Source organism: Corvus hawaiiensis, chromosome 29 (genome assembly GCF_020740725.1).
Source record: "Corvus hawaiiensis isolate bCorHaw1 chromosome 29, bCorHaw1.pri.cur, whole genome shotgun sequence".
Classification (NCBI taxonomy): Eukaryota; Metazoa; Chordata; class Aves; order Passeriformes; family Corvidae; genus Corvus; species Corvus hawaiiensis.
The window spans coordinates 3,068,140-3,087,569 of NC_063241.1; the positions used below are offsets into that span (position 1 = coordinate 3,068,140).

The window sequence follows — 19,430 nt, forward strand, 5'->3', positions numbered from 1 at the left end:
CGGACCCTCCCCCTTCCCACCCCCCCCACTCCATTGGGATGGGCGCGAATTCCAGGGAATAACGCCATGAGGAAGGGGAGATCCCCCATCCCCATCCCCATTCCCACATGATCCACTCAGGAATTCCCCCGAAAGCGCTCGGCTTCTCCGCTCCTGCTTCTCCCGCTGCTTTTCCTGGCTTTTCTATGGAATTCTGTCCCATTCCTCCAGCAGAGCCTGGCCCAGGAAGCCGCCGAGCCTCCACCTCTCCCTCGGGCCCCGAGATCCGCGCGGGCTCCGAGGTTTGGGGGGCGTTTTTTGGGGGAGGTGGGGGGGGGGGGGGGGGGGGTTGGGAGGGTGTGGAAAAATGGGGAATTTTCCTGGGAATTATTTTTTTTTTTTTCTCCCCCGGGGAATTTTTTCTTTTTTTTTTTCCCGGAATCCTCTGGAATTCATTCACATGATGCCGTTGGTGAGGTACTGGAAGCCGTCGTAGAGTTTGGTGGTGATGGATCTCATGGAGCCGTCCACCATCTGCTCCACCAGCAGCTGCAGCTGCTCCTCCGTCAGGTTCATGTGGAAGCGCTCCTTGAGGTGCCGGATGGTGGAGGAGCCGTGGAAGCACGGCAGCTGCGAGCCTGGAACAGCGGGAATCTGCCCTTGGAATGGGAATTGGGCAGGGAATGGGGGCAGCTGCGAGCCTGGAACAGCGGGAATCTGCCCTTGGAATGGGAATTGGGCAGGGAATGGGGGCACAGGGGCAGCTGCGAGCCTGGAACAGCGGGAATCTGCCCTTGGAATGGGAATTGGGCAGGGAATGGGGGCAGCTGCGAGCCTGGAACAGCGGGAATCTGCCCTTGGAATGGGAATTGGGCAGGGGAATGGGGGCACAGGGGCAGCTGCGAGCCTGGAACAGCGGGAATCTGCCCTTGGAATGGGAATTGGGCAGGGAATGGGGGCACAGGGGCAGCTGCGAGCCTGGAACAGCGGGAATCTGCCCTTGGAATGGGAATTGGGCAGGGAATGGGGGCACAGGGGCAGCTGCGAGCCTGGAACAGCGGGAATCTGCCCTTGGAATGGGAATTGGGCAGGGAATGGGGGCAGCTGCGAGCCTGGAACAGCGGGGAATCTGCCCTTGGAATGGGAATTGGGCAGGGAATGGGGGCACAGGGGCAGCTGCGAGCCTGGAACAGCGGGAATCTGCCCTTGGAATGGGAATTGGGCAGGGAATGGGGGCAGCTGCGAGCCTGGAACAGCGGGAATCTGCCCTTGGAATGGGAATTGGGCAGGGAATGGGGGGCAGCTGCGAGCCTGGAACAGCGGGAATCTGCCCTTGGAATGGGAATTGGGCAGGGAATGGGGGCAGCTGCGAGCCTGGAACAGCGGGAATCTGCCCTTGGAATGGGAATTGGGCAGGGAATGGGGGCAGCTGCGAGCCTGGAACAGCGGGAATCTGCCCTTGGAATGGGAATTGGGCAGGGAATGGGGGCACAGGGGCAGCTGCGAGCCTGGAACAGCGGGAATCTGCCCTTGGAATGGGAATTGGGCAGGGAATGGGGGCACAGGGGCAGCTGCGAGCCTGGAACAGCGGGAATCTGCCCTTGGAATGGGAATTGGGCAGGGAATGGGGGGCAGCTGCGAGCCTGGAACAGCGGGAATCTGCCCTTGGAATGGGAATTGGGCAGGGAATGGGGGCACAGGGGCAGCTGCGAGCCTGGAACAGCGGGAATCTGCCCTTGGAATGGGAATTGGGCAGGGAATGGGGGCAGCTGCGAGCCTGGAACAGCGGGAATCTGCCCTTGGAATGGGAATTGGGCAGGGAATGGGGGCACAGGGGCAGCTGCGAGCCTGGAACAGCGGGAATCTGCCCTTGGAATGGGAATCTGGGCAGGGAATGGGGGCAGCTGCGAGCCTGGAACAGCGGGAATCTGCCCTTGGAATGGGAATTGGGCAGGGAATGGGGGCACAGGGGCAGCTGCGAGCCTGGAACAGCGGGAATCTGCCCTTGGAATGGGAATTGGGCAGGGAATGGGGGCAGCTGCGAGCCTGGAACAGCGGGAATCTGCCCTTGGAATGGGAATTGGGCAGGGAATGGGGGCAGCTGCGAGCCTGGAACAGCGGGAATCTGCCCTTGGAATGGGAATTGGGCAGGGAATGGGGGCAGCTGCGAGCCTGGAACAGCGGGAATCTGCCCTTGGAATGGGAATCTGGGCAGGGAATGGGGGCAGCTGCGAGCCTGGAACAGCGGGAATCTGCCCTTGGAATGGGAATTGGGCAGGGAATGGGGGCAGCTGCGAGCCTGGAACAGCGGGAATCTGCCCTTGGAATGGGAATTGGGCAGGGAATGGGGGCAGCTGCGAGCCTGGAACAGCGGGAATCTGCCCTTGGAATGGGAGTCTGGGCAGGGAATGGGGGCAGCTGCGAGCCTGGAACAGCGGGAATCTGCCCTTGGAATGGGAGTCTGGGCAGGGAATGGGGGCACAGGGGCAGCTGCGAGCCTGGAACACGAAAAACGGGACGGGATGAGGGATGGGATTCTGTGGGAAAAGGGGGGCTGGGATAGGGGGAATGGGGTCAGAGAGGTGGGAGCCTGGGAGGAAGGAAAAGGGGAAGGAAAAGGGGATGGAATGGGGATGGGAACAGGGATGGAACGGGGATGGGAGTTTGGAATGGGGTTTGGAATGGGGGAATGGAATCAGGGAGGTGGGAGCCTGGGGGCAGGGAAAACGGGATGGGATAGGATGGGATGGGATGGGATGGGATGGGATGGGAGGGGATGGGATGGGATGGGAGGGGATGGGATGGGATGGGATGGGAGGGGATGGGAGGGGATGGGATGGGATGGGAGGGGATGGGAGGGGATCAGGGGAGTTGGGAATCTCCATCCGGAATGGGGAGAATGGGAAGAAAGGAGCCCCCGAGGGCTCGGGGGGAGCTGGGAATCCCTGGGAAGGGGCCTTTGGAATGGGGCTGAAGACCCCGGGGGTGCTTGCAGAGCTCTTCCCACCCCTCCAAACTCCCAGGAATTCCTGGGAATTCCCTCTTCACCCCCAGGAGAACCCCCTGAAGTGCTCAGCATCCTCAGGGCCGTGGGACCCACAGGGATGTGGGATCTCCCTGAGCAGCCCGCGGGAGCTTCCAGGGGCTCTCCCACCCCTCCCAACGTCCGGGAATGGACAGGGATTCTCCCGGAACGGCCGGGAACGCGCACCTTGCTGCATGATCTCCACGATCTGCACCACCCTGTCCATGTGCTTGCGGGCCGCGATCAGCCCCTGCAGCATCAGCATCTTGTAGTAGTTGAACATGTCCCCGTCCAGGCCCCCCCATCACCTGCGGGAAAAGCGGGAATGGCAGCGGCCGGGAAAGCCGGGAGCGGCCCCGGGAAGCTCCCGGATCCCACTCACGTCCACGAATTCCGTGGTGAGCTTGAAGGCCGAGGTTTCGAAGCCCAGGTTCCGGGGGGAGCTGGACAGGATGAAGCCGAAGTCGATGTGGATGATGTGGCCGTCGGCGTCCAGCAGGATGTTCCCGTTGTGCCTGGGGGAAATCCCATCGAATCCCATTAAATCCCATCAAAATCCCATAAAAACTCCAAAAAATCCCACTAAAATCCCATAAATTCCCATCAAATCCCATCAAATGCCATTAGAATCCCATTAAACCCCATAAAATCGCATTAAAAGTGCATCAAAATCCCAGAATTCCCATGGAATTCCCGGAATTCCCAGGATTACCTGTCCTTGACCTGCAGCAGGTAGCACACCAGGCTGTGCCCGCACACCCCAGGATTCCCAGAATTCCCAGAATTCCCGGAATTCCCAGGATTACCTGTCCTTGACCTGCAGCAGGTAGCACACCAGGCTGTGCCCGCACACCCCAGAATTCCCATGGAATTCCCGGAATTCCCAGGATTACCTGTCCTTGACCTGCAGCAGGTAGCACACCAGGCTGTGCCCGCACACCCCAGAATTCCCATGGAATTCCCGGAATTCCCAGGATTACCTGTCCTTGACCTGCAGCAGGTAGCACACCAGGCTGTGCCCGCACACCCCAGAATTCCCATGGAATTCCCGGAATTCCCAGGATTACCTGTCCTTGACCTGCAGCAGGTAGCACACCAGGCTGTGCCCGCACACCCCAGAATTCCCATGGAATTCCCGGAATTCCCAGGATTACCTGTCCTTGACCTGCAGCAGGTAGCACACCAGGCTGTGCCCGCACACCCCAGAATTCCCATGGAATTCCCGGAATTCCCAGGATTACCTGTCCTTGACCTGCAGCAGGTAGCACACCAGGCTGTGCCCACACACCCCAGGATTCCCGGAATTCCCGGAATTCCCAGGATTACCTGTCCTTGACCTGCAGCAGGTAGCACACCAGGCTGTAGCCCGCGCAGCTGCGCACGAAGTTCCTCTGGGCGCTCAGGAAGGACTCCGAGTTGTAGTTGCCGTGCTCCTGCAGGAAATAATCCAGCAGCGACAGCTGCGACTGCTTCTTGATCTGGTGGATGGAGACGGCGCTAAGCACGGGCTCGATCATGCCGCTGTCCGCAGAGATCACCAGGATCTTGTAGGGCTTGATCCAGAGCGGGACGCGCTCCTGCTCCCAGATGGACTGCGGGCAACGGCACCACACCCGTCACACCCCGAGAGCCCGGCAGAGCCCGGCAGAGCCCGTCCAACCCCATCCAACGGCATTAAATCCCATCAAAATCCCATCAAAATCCCATCCAACGGCATTAAATCCCATCAAAATCCCATCAAAATCCCATCCAACGGCATTAAATCCCATCAAAATCCCATCCAACGGCATTAAATCCCATCAAACAGCATTAAATCCCATCAAAATCCCATCAAATGCCATAAAATTCCATAAAAACCCATTGAAATGCCATAAAATCCCATCAAATGGCATTAAATCCCATCAAAATCCCATCAAAATCCCATCAAAATCCCATCAAGCAGCATTAAATCCCATCAAAATCCCATCCAACGGCATTAAATCCCATCAAAATCCCATCAAATGGCATAAAATTCCATGAAAACCCATTAAAATGCCATAAAATCCCATTAAAATCCCACCAAATGGCATTAAATCCCATCAAAATCCCATCAAATGCCATAAAATTCCATAAAAATCCATTGAAATGCCATTAAATCCCATCAAAGTCCCATCAAAACCCATTGAAATGCCATTACATCCCATTAAAATCCCATCAAATGCCATAAAATTCCATGAAAACCCATTAAAATGCCATAAAATACCGTAACATCCCATTAAAATCCCATAAAATCCCATTAAAATCCCGTAAAATGCCATAAAATCCCATTAAAATCCCGTAAAATGCCATAAAATCCCATTAAAATGCCATAAATTGCCAGAAAATGGTATTAAAATTCAATAAAATCCCATAAAATTTCAATAAAATCCCATAAAATCCCATTAAAAGCCGTTAAAATCCCATAAAATGCCTTAAAATCCCATTAAAATTCAATAAAATCCCATTAAAATCCCAAAAAATCCCATAAAATCCCATTAAAATCCCATTAAAAGCCATTAAAATCCCATTAAAATTCAATAAAATCCCATAAAATCCCATTATTAAAATCCCATTAAAATTCAATAAAATCCCATAAAATCCCACTAAAATCCCATAAAATGCCATTAAACGCCATAAAACCCCATTAAAATTCAATAAAATGCCATTAAAATCCCAAAAAATCCCATTAAAATCCCAAAAATCCCATAAAATCCCATAAAATCCTATTCAAATCCCATAAAATCCCATTAAAATCCCATAAAATCCCATTAAATCCCATTAAATCCCATTAAATCCCATTAAAATCCCAAAAATCCCATAAAATCCCATAAAATCCTATTCAAATCCCATAAAATCCCATTAAAATCCCAAAAATCCCATAAAATCCCATAAAATCCTATTCAAATCCCATAAAATCCCATTGAAATCCCATAAAATCCCATAAAATCCCATAAAATCCCATTAAAATCCCATTAAACGCCACAAAATCCCATCTAAAGCAGGGAATTCTTTCGGGATTGGGTTCTTTTTGGGGAATCCTTCGGGAATTGCTCTCCTGGAGCTGTTTGAGCACCTGGAACGCCAGCAGCATCCCATAAAACCCCCTAAAATGCCATCAAAACCCCATAAAAAAGGGGGGAATTCTTTCAGGGACTGGGAATTTTGGGGAATTCTTTGGGAATTCTTTGGGAATCCTTCGGGAAGCGCTCACCTGGAGCTGTTTGAGCACCTGGAACGCCAGCAGCTCCTGCCGGAGGTCGTCGCCGCACTTGACGATGACGGAGAGGAGGCGCCAGGACGGGAGGTGTCCGTAGGGAGACGCTTCCCGGATCCTCCTGAGGGAAAATCGGGAACAACGGGATCCTTCCGGGTTGGGAAGGTTGGGAAAAGCTCCGGGAATGCCCGGGCTCCTTCCCAAGCCAGCTCTGAGCACGGAATTGTCTCCTGGAATCTTTTCCATCAGGACGTGGATGAGACCACCCAAAATTCCTCAAATCCCAGGGGTTTTCCCGCTTTTTCCAGGAGGAATTCAGGGCTTGGGATTCCAACGGGTTTATCCCGGGAGAAGCCAAACCCTTCGGACCTCAGGTCTGCCTAAAAATCCCCGGCAAAACCCGGGCTGTGGGCAAATCCCTGCATTTGGGCAGGGCCGCGGTCGATTCCCGGATGAACCGCGGATTCCCTGGAATTCCCTGCAATTCCCTGCAATTCCCAACCCCTACCTGACTTTCTCCTGCCAGGGCTCCTTGAGGGCCACGGCCGACGGATCCTCGGGATCCCTCCGGAAGGACGTGGGGGTGTGAGCCAGCTGCTCCGACAGCCGCCGCCTGCGGGAGGACACGGCACGGCTCCAGGGATTTTTGGGAAAGCTCCGGCATTCCCGAGGGAAAATTCCCGGATTTCCGCTCCGGGGAATGTCAGAATCCCAGGGTGTTTTTGAGGGGGAATTCCCGGATTTCCGCTCCGGGGAATGTCAGAATCCCAGGGTGTTTTTGAGGGGGAATTCCCGGATTTTTCCTCCAGGGAATGTCAGAATCCCGGGGTGTTTTTGAGGGGGAATTCCCGGATTTTTCCTCCAGGGAATGTCAGAATCCCGGGGTGGTTTTGAGGGGGAATTCCCGGATTTTTCCTCCAGGGAATGTCAGAATCCCGGGGTGTTTTTGAGGGGGAATTCCCGGATTTTTCCTCCAGGGAATGTCAGAATCCCGGGGTGGTTTTGAGGGGGAATTCCCGGATTTTTCCTCCAGGGAATGTCAGAATCCCGGGGTGTTTTTGAGGGGGAATTCCCGGATTTTTCTTCCAGGGAATGTCAGAATCCCGGGGTGTTTTTGAGGGGGAATTCCCAGAATTCCGGGGCTTTTCTGAGGGAATTCTGGCATCTCTCCCCAGCTCACCGGATGTCTCCGGCAGCGATGAAGACGGGCTCCCGGCTCTCCTGGCTGGTGATGGAATCCACGGAGAACTGGGAGATGTTGTCGCAGCTGTTGGTGTGCATCTCCGGGAGCTGCGGGAATCCCGGGAAAACGGCGTCGGGGGAGCCCGGAACGACATCGCACCGGGAATTCAACCTGGGATGGACCGGGGCGGGACCGACCCCGGGGCCGCCTTGGGGCCACCTTGGGGCCACCTTGGGGACACCTTGGGAACACCTTGGGGACACCTTGGGGACACCTTGGGACCACCTTGGGGCCACTGTGATGCCAGGACCCTCTGGAAAACCCCATTCCCGACATTCCCACCTCCATGGAAACACCTTGGTGGCCATGGACATCCTGGGGGCCGTGGCCCTGTGTCCGAGCCCATTCCCGATGTCCCAAACTCCATGGGAACACCTTGGGGACACCCTGGGAGCCGTGAGCCCATGTCTGACCCCAATTCCCGATGTCCCAAACTCCATGGGAACACCTTGGGGACACCCCGGGAGCCGTGGCCCCGTGTCCGAGCCCATTCCCGACGTTCCCACCCTGGGGGCCGTGGCCCCGTGTCCGAGCCCATTCCCAACATTCCCACCTCGGGGGCCGTGGCCCCGCGTCCGAGCCCATTCCCAACATTCCCACCTCCATGGGAACACCTTGGGGACGCCCCGGGGGCCGTGGCCCCACGTCCGAGCCCATTCCCGACGTTCCCAGCCCGGGGGCCATGGCCCCACGTCCGAGCCCATTCCCAACATTCCCACCTCCATGGGAACACCTTGGGGACGCCCCGGGGGCCGTGGCCCCACGTCCGAGCCCATTCCCGACGTTCCCAGCCTGGGGGCCGTGGCCCCACGTCCGAGCCCATTCCCAACATTCCCACCTCCATGGGAACACCTTGGGGACACCCCAGGAGCCGTGGCCCCGTGTCCGAGCCCATTCCCGACGTTCCCACCCTGGGGGCCGTGGCCCCGTGTCCGAGCCCATTCCCAACATTCCCACCTCGGGGGCCGTGGCCCCGCGTCCGAGCCCATTCCCAACATTCCCACCTCCATGGGAACACCTTGGGGACGCCCTGGGGGCCATGGCCCCACGTCCGAGCCCATTCCCGACGTTCCCAGCCTGGGGGCCGTGGCCCCCACGTCCGAGCCCATTCCCAACATTCCCACCTCCATGGGAACACCTTGGGGACGCCCTGGGGGCCATGGCCCCACGTCCGAGCCCATTCCCGACGTTCCCAGCCTGGGGGCCGTGGCCCCACGTCCGAGCCCATTCCCAACATTCCCACCTCCATGGGAACACCTTGGGGACGCCCTGGGGGCCATGGCCCCACGTCCGAGCCCATTCCCGACGTTCCCAGCCTGGGGGCCGTGGCCCCACGTCCGAGCCCATTCCCGACGTTCCCACCTCCACCTGGAGCTCCACGATGTCGTCCACGGACCAGGCCTCGTCGTCGTTGTCGTAGTTGGGGACGGTGCTGAAGCTGCCGGCGCGCTGCTCCGGGCCCATGCCGCACTCCGGGAGGTTCTCGGCCGAGCGCGTGCTCCGGATGCGATTCTCCGGGATGCGCGCGGGGACATTCGCCGTGTCGAAATTGTCACATTCCAGCACTTCCACGTAGATTAAATAGGGAGCCTGGGGAACCGGGGCAAGGGACACGCATGACCCCGGCCGCTCCCCGGGCTGGGGGGAAATCCGTGGTTCTCGTGGGTATGGAGGAAAAGGAGATTCCAGAGGTGCTCCGGGGGGATTGGGAGTTCTCAGGGGGTTTGTCCCCAGTTCCAGCTGTCCCAGCATTCCCAGTCCTGGCTGTGACACTTCCAGATCTTTCCCAGCATTCCCAGTCCTGGATGTGACACTTCCAGATCCCTCCCACCATTTCCAATCCTGGAAGTGACACCTCCAGACCTTTCCAATTATTCCCAATCCTGGAACCAACACCTCCAGCCCCCTGCCTCCATTCCCAATCCCAGAAATCCCCACCTCCAGGAGTCTCCCACCGTTCCCACTCCCAGAAATCCCCACCCCAGCTCTCTCCCACCATTCCCAATCCTGGAAATCCCCACCCCCAGCTCTCTCCCACCGTTCCCACTCCCAGAAATCTCCACCTCCAGGAGTCTCCCACCATTCCCACTCCCAGAAATCTCCACCTCCAGGAGTCTCCCACCGTTCCCACTCCCAGAAATCCCCACCCCAGCTCCCTCCCACCGTTCCCACTCCCAGAAATCCCCACCCCAGCTCTCTCCCACCATTCCCACTCCCAGAAATCCCCACCTCCAGGAGTCTCCCACCATTCCCACTCCCAGAAATCCCCACCTCCAGGAGTCTCCCACCATTCCCACTCCCAGAAATCCCCACCCCAGCTCCCTCCCACCGTTCCCACTCCCAGAAATCCCCACCCCAGCTCTCTCCCACCGTTCCCACTCCCAGAAATCCCCACCCCAGCTCTCTCCCACCATTCCCACTCCCAGAAATCCCCACCTCCAGGAGTCTCCCACCATTCCCACTCCCAGAAATCCCCACCCCAGCTCCCTCCCACCGTTCCCACTCCCAGAAATCTCCACCTCCAGGAGTCTCCCACCGTTCCCACTCCCAGAAATCCCCACCCCAGCTCCCTCCCACCGTTCCCACTCCCAGAAATCTCCACCTCCAGGAGTCTCCCACCGTTCCCACTCCCAGAAATCCCCACCCCCAGCTCTCTCCCACCGTTCCCACTCCCAGAAATCCCCACCCCAGCTCTCTCCCACCATTCCCACTCCCAGAAATCTCCACCTCCAGGAGTCTCCCACCATTCCCATTCCCAGAAATCCCCACCTCCAGGAGTCTCCCACCATTCCCACTCCCAGAAATCTCCACCTCCAGGAGTCTCCCACCATTCCCACTCCCAGAAATCCCCACCTCCAGGAGTCTCCCACCATTCCCACTCCCAGAAATCTCCACCTCCAGGAGTCTCCCACCATTCCCACTCCCAGAAATCCCCAGCCCAGCTCCCTCCCACCGTTCCCACTCCCAGAAATCCCCACCCCCAGCTCTCTCCCACCGTTCCCACTCCCAGAAATCCCCACCCCAGCTCTCTCCCACCGTTCCCACTCCCAGAAATCCCCACCCCAGCTCCCTCCCACCGTTCCCAGTCCCGCCCCGCGGCACCTTGTCCTTGGAGTTGAGGACCACGGCCTGCGAGTGCGGCACGCGCACCACGTGGTGCTCGAAGGCGGCCGTGGGCAGCCAGGCGCGCGCCGGCAGCTTGTGGTTGAGCAGGGAGAGCTCCGAGATGAGGCGCTGCGTCTTCTGCTCCTTGGTGGGCAGCGTGGCCAGGCGCTTCCCGATGGCCATCAGCGACTTGATGAACTCCCGCTCCGGAGCCAGCCGGACTGGCTGGAAAAGGCCGCCACGGGAAGCGAAAAGGTTGGGAAAAGAAGGAGGAGAAGTGGAGGTGATGCCGTTGGTTTTTTAGTGGGAGCGAATTCCTGCCCTTCCCTTTTCCTGCTCTTCCCTCTTCCCATCCCGGAGCAGCTGGGAAAGGGCTGGGAAAGGGCTGGGAAAGGGTTGGGAAAGGGCTGGGAAAAGGTTGGGAAAATGTTGGGAAAGGGCTGGGAAAGGGCTGGGAAAGGGTTGGGAAAAGGTTGGGAAAAGGTTGGGAAAGGGTTGGGAAAGGGCTGGGAAAAGGTTGGGAAAAGGTTGGGAAAAGGTTGGGAAAGGGCTGGGAAAAGGTTGGGAAAAGGTTGGGAAAAGGTTGGGAAAGGGTTGGGAAAGGGCTGGGAAAAGGTTGGGAAAAGGTTGGGAAAGGGCTGGGAAAGGGCTGGGAAAGGGTTGGGAAAGGGCTGGGAAAAGGTTGGGAAAAGGCTGGGAAAAGGTTGGGAAAGGGTTGGGAAAAGGTTGGGAAAGGGTTGGGAAAGGGCTGGGAAAGGGTTGGGAAAAGGTTGGGAAAGGGTTGGGAAAGGGCTGGGAAAAGGCTGGGAAAAGGTTGGGAAAGGGTTGGGAAAGGGCTGGGAAAGGGCTGGGATGAGAAATAAAAACTTTGGGGAAAAAAGGAGGAAAAGTGGAGGTGATGCCGGGGCTTTTCCACTGGGATTGAATTCCTGCTCTTCCCTGCTCCTCGTCCTTCCCTCTTCCCACCCCGGACTGGCTGGAAAAGGGTTGGGAAAGGTTGGGATGAAAAGCAAAAGGTTTGGGAAAAAGGAGGAAAATGGAGGTGCTGCCGGAGCAAATTCCCGCCCTTCCCTTTTCCAGAGGGAAATGTCTTCATCCCATCCCATTCCAAAGGATTCTCTTCCCTCTTCCCACCCCTCCCTCCTCCCGGATCCCAGAAATTTGGGATCCCATCCACCGGCAGAGCAGGATCCCAGCGTTTTCCCTTCCCCCCTCCCGTTGTGCTGTCCGGAAAATCCTCCCCAGAATTCCAGAGCCAACATTCCCAGCGGGATCTCCCGGTCCCTCTGGATTCCCAGGATTTGGGAGGATCCTCACTCTCATCCCTCTGGATCACCCTCCAGATTCCCGGGATTTGGAATTTTCCAGCTCCCTGGGAGATCCTCACTCCCAACCCTCCGGATTCCCGGGATTTGGCAGGATCCGGATCCCTGGAATCCAGGAGGATCCCGCCCCCAGCCCTCAATCCGACCATCCCATCCCAGCGGGATTTGGGATTTCCCTTTGGATGCAGGAGCCCCTCCTGCATCGATCCCGAATTTCCACTCCACATTCCTAAAATCCGGGAACAACCAAGGGCTGATTTTCGGGATCACCGAGCGCTCCAATCATGCTGGAAAAGGCGCATGCAAAAAGCCACGGATCGGGAAGAGGGGAGCAAGGGAAAACGCCGGAAAAATCGGGAATGGCCGATTGGAAAAGAAAGGGATCGGGAAAAATCAGGGAAAGAAGGATCAGGATGGGGATTCCCGGCTGGGAATCCGATGGATTTGTAGTCCACGGCCAAAAATTCCTCAGGAATTCTGGGATAACACTCGGCTTCCCTGCCCCCACCTCGCTCCAGGCACGGGATGAATATTCCAGAGGTTCCTGATCCCGGCTGGATCCCAAAAATCCCTTCCCCTCCATGGACTGAATCCCATTCCTGCAAAAACCGGGATATCCCGCGGATGCTTCCGTCCCCTCTGCCCGGCTTTTCCCATGGAATTCCGGTGGTTCTGATATTCCTGCTCCTCCCATCCAGGTTTTCCATGGATGCTGTCCTCTCGGAATATTGGGAAATGCTTTTCCCACTGGGATATCCCAAGGAATTCCCCCTGGTGGGGATTTGGGATGAGCCCAGGGATCCCTCTGGATCAGCCCCGCCTCGAGCCGGGGGAATTTTTCATTCCCGTCTTTTCCGGGGATCCCAAAACGCTTCCTAAGGATCTTTTCCAACACTTGGGAATATCCCAGCAGCTCCAGGATCTGTTCGGAGCCTCTGGAATTCTGAGTCCGGTGGGAAACTTGGAGATCTTGGATCCTCCAGGCAGAGGGGTTGGGAAAATCCCTCTTCCTCCCATTCCTCATCCCACCATTCCCAAGGATCCCTCCCACAGCAAAGCTTCCCATTCCAGCAAAACATTCCACAGGGAAAGAGGAACTATCCCTGTTTGCCACTGATGTTTTGGATTCCCAAAAAAACCCCGGAGAGGAGCCACTGACTGGGCTGGGAGGAGCAGGAATGGGTGGAAATAAAGGAATTCCTGGAATTCTGGGTGGGAATTCGGGGCTTGGAACTTCCCACAAGCCCATTATCCCTAAAAACCACTGGGATTGGGAAAGAACGGAAGGACGAGGCTGGAATTTGGGATAAAATCCCAACAATATTCCCAAATCCAGGCGCGGGAATGATCCCCGTGAATTCCCAGCAGGATGAGAGCTGGGCTGGCATCCAGGAATTCCTGAAAAAGCCTAAAAAAAAGCTGGAATTCTTCCCAAAAATCCTCACGCTGGAGGAAATCATGGACTACACATTCCCACTGGGAATCCCAGCGGGAAGAGAGGAGGGAGAGATGCCGTGGATGCCAAAAATTGAATGGAAAAAAGGGGAAAAGGGCTCATTCGGGAGAGAAAAATCAGGGAAAACGCCGGGATTCGATTGGAATTCTCACAGAAAAAAAAAAGAAAGGAATTAAAGGAATAAATCAAGGAATGATCGGTTGGAAAAAAACCAAGGGAAAAAAAAAAGCGAATGAATCCCATCCGGCCAAGAATTTCGGGAGCCAAATTCCAAGGAAACAGCATTTCCTCTTCCACCTGCAAGGGGCACGGCTGGAAAAGCGGGAATCTCCTCATTCCCGGATGGATTTCGGTGGGAAAAGGGGGATTTTCCTTTATTTTATCCCAGTCGGAACGGGAGAATTTTCCCAGAATTCCCATTCCGAGGGCGTTTTGGGTGGGAAACGCCGTGGCGGCGATCCCGGGATTTTTTGGGGAATATTTGGGGAATGCCGGGCAATTCCAGAGGGGTGGAATTGAGGAAATGCTGCTGTGGGAAGAGGGAGCCTCCGGCACGGGAACGGAACTTACGGGAGCCAGGGACTTATCCAGGCTTTCCGTACTCGAGGAGAATTCCTGGGAAAGGCAGGAAAAGGGGGGATCGGTGGCAGGTTTTTTTTGGGAATTTTTTCCATAGAGAAGAGAGGAAGGAGAAGGGAAAAGGGGGAGAAAAAGCAAAGTTTAGCTCCAGGTTCACTTCCAGCAATTCCCAGATTTTTTTTTTGGTCCCATCCTGTTGGAATTCTGCTGATTTTCCCATCTGGGAGAGAGAAATTCCAGGAGGGAAAATTCCATGGATCTCAAGCGGGATGGGATCAAACTGGAGCAGATCCGAGTGCTAAATTCCCACAAAACCCCCAGGATTTTCTCGGTTTTCCTCCTCTGGGATTCATTATCCCGCCCCAGAAGGATAAGGAGGGATCCAGCTCCGAATTCCTTGGATTTCTGACCTCAGATCAGCCTCTTTCCAGCACCAAATCCACCTTTTTTTCCTTCCCTAGATTCCAGTTTATCCCTAATTTCAGCACCTCCCTGGAGATCCCTTTCCCAGCAGGATGAGCCTTGGAGCTCTGGGATGAATCCCAAAGGACAACCACAAACCTGGAGCAGCTCTGGGATGAATCCCAAGGCACTTCCACCTGCCTGGAACAGCATTTCCCAGCAGGATGAGCCTTGGAGCACGGCCCCAGTCCCAGAGGAGCTCTGGGATGAATCCCAAGGAATGACCACGTCCTTGGAGCACAGCCCCAGTCCCAGAACACCTTTTCCCACGGGAACATCCTGAATTTACCTCGGGGCTGCTGCCTGAGCCTTGGAGCACAACCCCAAACCTGGAGCAGCTCTGGGATGAATCCCAAAGCACAACCCCAAACCTGGAGCAGCTCTGGGATGAATCCCAAAGCACAACCACGACCCCAGAGCAGCTCTGGGATGAATCCCAAGGCACCACCACGGCCCCAGAGCAGCTCTGGGATGAATCCCAAAGCACAACCACGACCCCAGAGCAGCTCTGGGATGAATCCCAAGGCACCACCACGGCCCCAGAGCAGCTCTGGGATGAATCCCAAAGCACAACCACGACCCCAGAGCAGCTCTGGGATGAATCCCAAGGCACCACCACGGCCCCAGAGCAGCTCTGGGATGAATCCCAAGGCACCACCACGGCATTTTCCCAACACATCGAGCCTTGGAGCATAACACCAAACCTGGAGCAGCAGCTCTGGGATGAATCCCAAGGAATGACCACGTCCTTGGAGCACAGCCCCAGTCCCAGAACATCTTTTCCCACGGGAACATCCCGAATTTACCTCAGGGCTGCTGCCTGAGCCTTGGAGCACAAGCCCAGCCCCAAGCCCCGACCTTTTCCCACGGGAACATCCCGCCTTTACCTCCTCCTCGCTCTCCACCTTGGGGTTGCTGGCCGTGCGCTTCAGGTTGCTGCTGAGGCTGATGGAGACGGTGGCATCCGACTTGGACCTCTGGTGAGTCCGTTTGGAAGGGGACAGCCCCGTGTCGGGCCCGGCAGCGGGAACGGCGCCGCCCAGCTCCCTCTTCCTCGCCGCCGGCTTCAGCTCGTCGGAAAGGATGAGCCTGCGGAGCTTGGTTCCGCGGGAATGGCGCTGCGTGGAGATGTGCATGTCCGAGGAGTAGGCGCCGAGCAGCAGCGCGCACTGCAGCGAGAAGTCGACGCTCTGGCGGCAGCGGTGCACGATGTAGGGCTTGATGGCGTCGCCCACGTCCTCGTCCATGTGGATGTACATGTTGAGGAGCTGCGGCAGGTAGAAATCCACCTCCTCGTTGCGGAAGCAGAACAGCCGGTTCCCGATGTACGCCTGGACTCCGGGCTCCTTGGAGTTGTACAGGTAGGAGATGGCCATGGAGATGTCGAAGAGCTTGGACTCGAAGAGGCGGAGCAGCCACGACTGCTTGGCCTGGTTCTGCCGCTTCCGCGCCGTCCTCACCGTGTTGGAGCTCTCCTCCTCCTCCTCCTGGATCCGGGATCCCGGCGGGTCGTCCAAGCAGCGGATCTGGCAGCTCTCTCCGTTGGGAATTCCGTCGGCTCCGTGGAGCTGCTTGACCTTCTCCAGGACTTCCTCGCAGGCTTTCTTGGCCACCTCAGGGTCGATGAGGGCCAGCTCGCCCACGCCTTCCGTGATGACGCTCAGGGAAGAGCCCCCCCCGCTGTTCCCTTGGGAATTCGCCGGCTCCGGGGGGCTTTTCCCGAGGGGAGGGGCTGCGGCAGAGTCGCCCATGGCCGAGGAGGGGCGGCGCGGCTCAGAGCTGGGGAGAACGGGAGAAACCGGGATCAGGGAGGGGACTCGAGAGGAGGAGCAGCAGAGGGGCTGCAGGACTCAAAGATGGGGGGAAATAGGAAAAAATCGGGAAAAAATTGGGGAAATATTTGGATTAGGGAGGGGATTCAGGAGGAGGAGCAGCAGAGGGGCTGCAGGACTCAAAGATGGGAGGGAAATGGGAAAAATTGGGAGAAAAACGGGAAAAAACTCGGAGAAAAACAGGAAAGAAATGGGATTGGGGATGGATTTTTTCCCCTATTAATTTAGCAGTTTTCCTATTTTAAGCAGTTTTTTATTTTAAGATTTTTCCGTGTTCATTTAAGATTTTTCCCATTTAAGGTTTTCCCTGTTAATTCTGGATTTTTCCCTGTTAATTCCAGATATTTCCCATATAAGAAACTTCCCTGCTAATTTAAGGATTTTATCCCCTTATCTTTCCAACTCCCCGAGAAAGGAGGGAGGAAACCCTCAGGAATTCTCCCTAAATATTCCCAGAGCCCATTTTTCCTCTTTTTTTCCTCTTTTTTTCCTCTTTTTTCCCCACTTCTTTCCCAAGAAATCCCAGCTGACCAAATCCCGACCAAAGTCCAAGAGTTTTGCTCTGTTCCCGCCGTTCCCAGTGCTCCAAATCCCACATTCCTCAAATTTTTGTGGCTCTTAGATCCCAAAAACCTCTCGAGAGCCGGAAAAAATCCCCAGATGCTCCAATTTTTCAACGAATCCCAAAAAAAAAGTGGTGGAAATTTGGGATTGGGACCAGGGAAAAGTCCCACAGAGTTTTGCCAGCACTTCCGGGCTCCTCTAAACATTATCAGGGATAAAAAATTCCTGGAAAATTAAAATATTGAGAGGGAGAGCAGCAATCCCAGTGCCCACCAAGGATTTTCCAAGCCTGGATAAGCTGGGAAAAGCTTTTCCATCCCCATTTTTGGGGCTCCAAGCAGGAAATTTCAGGGATTCTCTCCCTCCTCTCATACTTTTCAACACGTCCCATCCCTGTCTTATCCCACTCCAGGGGGGAATTCTCATGGAATTCCAGGCCCAAAATGGAGCCCATGGATGGGCTCCCACTTGGCTCAAGGATCGCTGGGATAAAAAACTGTTGGGATAAAAAAATTGTTGGAATTGAATTTTGTTGGAATAAAATATTATTGGGATAAGATATTCTTGGGATAAAATATCAGAATAAAATTTTTTTGGGATAAAATAAATTGCAGGAAGAGGATGGGAAACTCCACAGGGATGAGAAACCCCAGCTCCCAATATTCCTCAGCCAAGGAAAAATATCCTAAATCCCAATTCTGAACTTCCAGGGCCAGCTATTAGTGATTTTAATAATTAATAACCATTTCTAATTAATAATTGAATAATTAACAAGCTGCTCCACCCCCACCTTCCTCTGTGGAACTGGGAAAAGGGGAAGCTCCAGGCTGAAAATCCCAAATTCCTTGGTTCCTCCTCATGGGAAGGAGGCAAATCCAGGGATTTCCATGGAAATGAACTTCCCCAATCCCAAAAAAACCCAAACTGTGGGAACGCCCAACCCTCTCCCACCTCTGGGATTTGTCCCAACCCTTTGGAAAAGGATTTAGCAAGGAATCCCTTCCCAAAGCCTTCAGCTCATCCCACAAAAACACATCCAGGTTTTTCCCTCTTCCCAGAGATCCCTCAGGATCCCAAAGCCTGGAGCAATCCCACAATCCTGAAAATTCCCTCCTCCCATGGATCACGAGGTCCCACATTCCCACACTCCTTTATTTATGCAAATTCCCCCTTTTCGAGGTATCCCAGGGTTTGGGCTTTTTTTCCAAAGGCTGGGAAAGAAGCTGGAAAAAAAGCAGGAGGAAAAGCAGGAATCCACGTTCCCACCTGGCTACCAAAGGCAGCTCTTGTGCTGATCCAAGCATGGACCCTGAGCTGTGGGATCATAAATTTTCCAGGAAATCAGGAGCAGAAATCCCCCGGGAATTCCAGGAGCACAGCCCTGAAATCCCACTCAGAATTCCAAGCAAAAAATCAGGGACTGTTTTCTCCCCACCAATCCCAAGGCTGATCCTGCAGGAGCAGATCCATGGCATCCACACCAGGAATGACTCCAAAACCTCCCAAACTCTTCCAGCACTGGAAGAAAAAAAGCTGGAAAATCCCCTTTTCAACCCAGTTATTCCCTCACGGATTACAGGGAAGCGGAGGGAATAAAAAGGGACGGGTTAAAGGTAATTATTTCTCATTATTCAACTTCCCACCAACTCCAGCCGAAGTTTTCCAGGTGAAACATTCCCGAGGGGATGAGTGACCCTCGCCAATCCCATCTTTACGTAATCCACGGAATTTAAGAGGGGATTTTGGGCAATTCCAAAGCCCTCAGAGGCACCAGATGGCCCGGAGGGGGGAAGGGTTGGCAAATCCTCATGAGGAAAAGCGGCTGGAAAAGGCTCTGGAAGGGGAATTGCGCCACTTCCCCCGCGGGGAGCGGGGCTTTGGGAGTTATTCCCTGGAAAAGGAAGAGGAAAAGGATTGGGATGAGGTACCTGGAGCGATCCCATCCCGCGCGGCTCCGCTCGGCGAGCCCGGCCCTGAGGCCGGCGCGGGCGGCTCATCCCGGGCACCGGCGGCTGCTGCGGGAAAAGGCGGAAAAACACCCAAAAATCACCACAAAAATCCTCCGCGAGGAAAAGGCGATTTCTTGCCGAGCTCCTGCGCCACGAAGGCCGCGGGGGCAACAGGAGGAGGAGAAGGAGGAGGAGAAGGAGGAGGAGGAGGCGAGGCCGGACACGGAGCGGCCGCGGAACCGCCGGGGAGACCGGGCTGAGGGAGATGGAAGAGGCCGCGGGGGGGGCCGGCGAGGGTGCGGCGGGGCCGGGCTCACCTCGGGGGGCCGGGGAGGAGCGGGGCCGAGAGGAGAGGAGCGGAAGGGTCGGAAGGGGCCGGTGGAGCGGGGCCGGCGGAGCGGGGCCGGAGCGGAGCGGGGCCGGCGGAGCGGGGCCGGTCGGAGCCTCCCCAGGCCCGGCCCGGCGCCGCCTCACGGGGCTGAGGGGCGGCCGCCGCGCCACAGCGCCCCCTGGCGGACCGGCGGCGCGGCGCGGGAAAAGGGGCGTGGTCTTTGGAGCACCAGGGGGCGGGGCCTATGCGCTTATATGGATATGGGGGCGTGGTTTACATGCTAATTTGGTCAATGGGGCGCGGCTTATGTACATATATGGTGTGGGGGTGTGGTCGCCTGGCGGCTGG

General features: G+C 56.1%; 1 protein-coding gene across 1 annotated transcript; it reads right to left on the reverse strand.

Moving 5' to 3' along the window:
* Positions 1–344: 344 nt before the first annotated feature.
* Positions 345–19,162, reverse strand: PI4KB (phosphatidylinositol 4-kinase beta). Its single transcript, XM_048288688.1, is given in 14 exon segments — positions 345–617; positions 3,191–3,296; positions 3,298–3,312; positions 3,387–3,519; positions 4,331–4,596; positions 6,234–6,357; positions 6,745–6,849; positions 7,417–7,526; positions 8,842–9,069; positions 10,582–10,809; positions 13,936–13,980; positions 15,294–16,185; positions 18,731–18,817; positions 19,069–19,162. Coding segments are annotated over 12 exon segments (2,406 nt in total). The 5' UTR covers positions 16,158–16,185; positions 18,731–18,817; positions 19,069–19,162; the 3' UTR covers positions 345–435.
* Between the last annotated feature and the right edge of the window lie 268 nt (positions 19,163–19,430).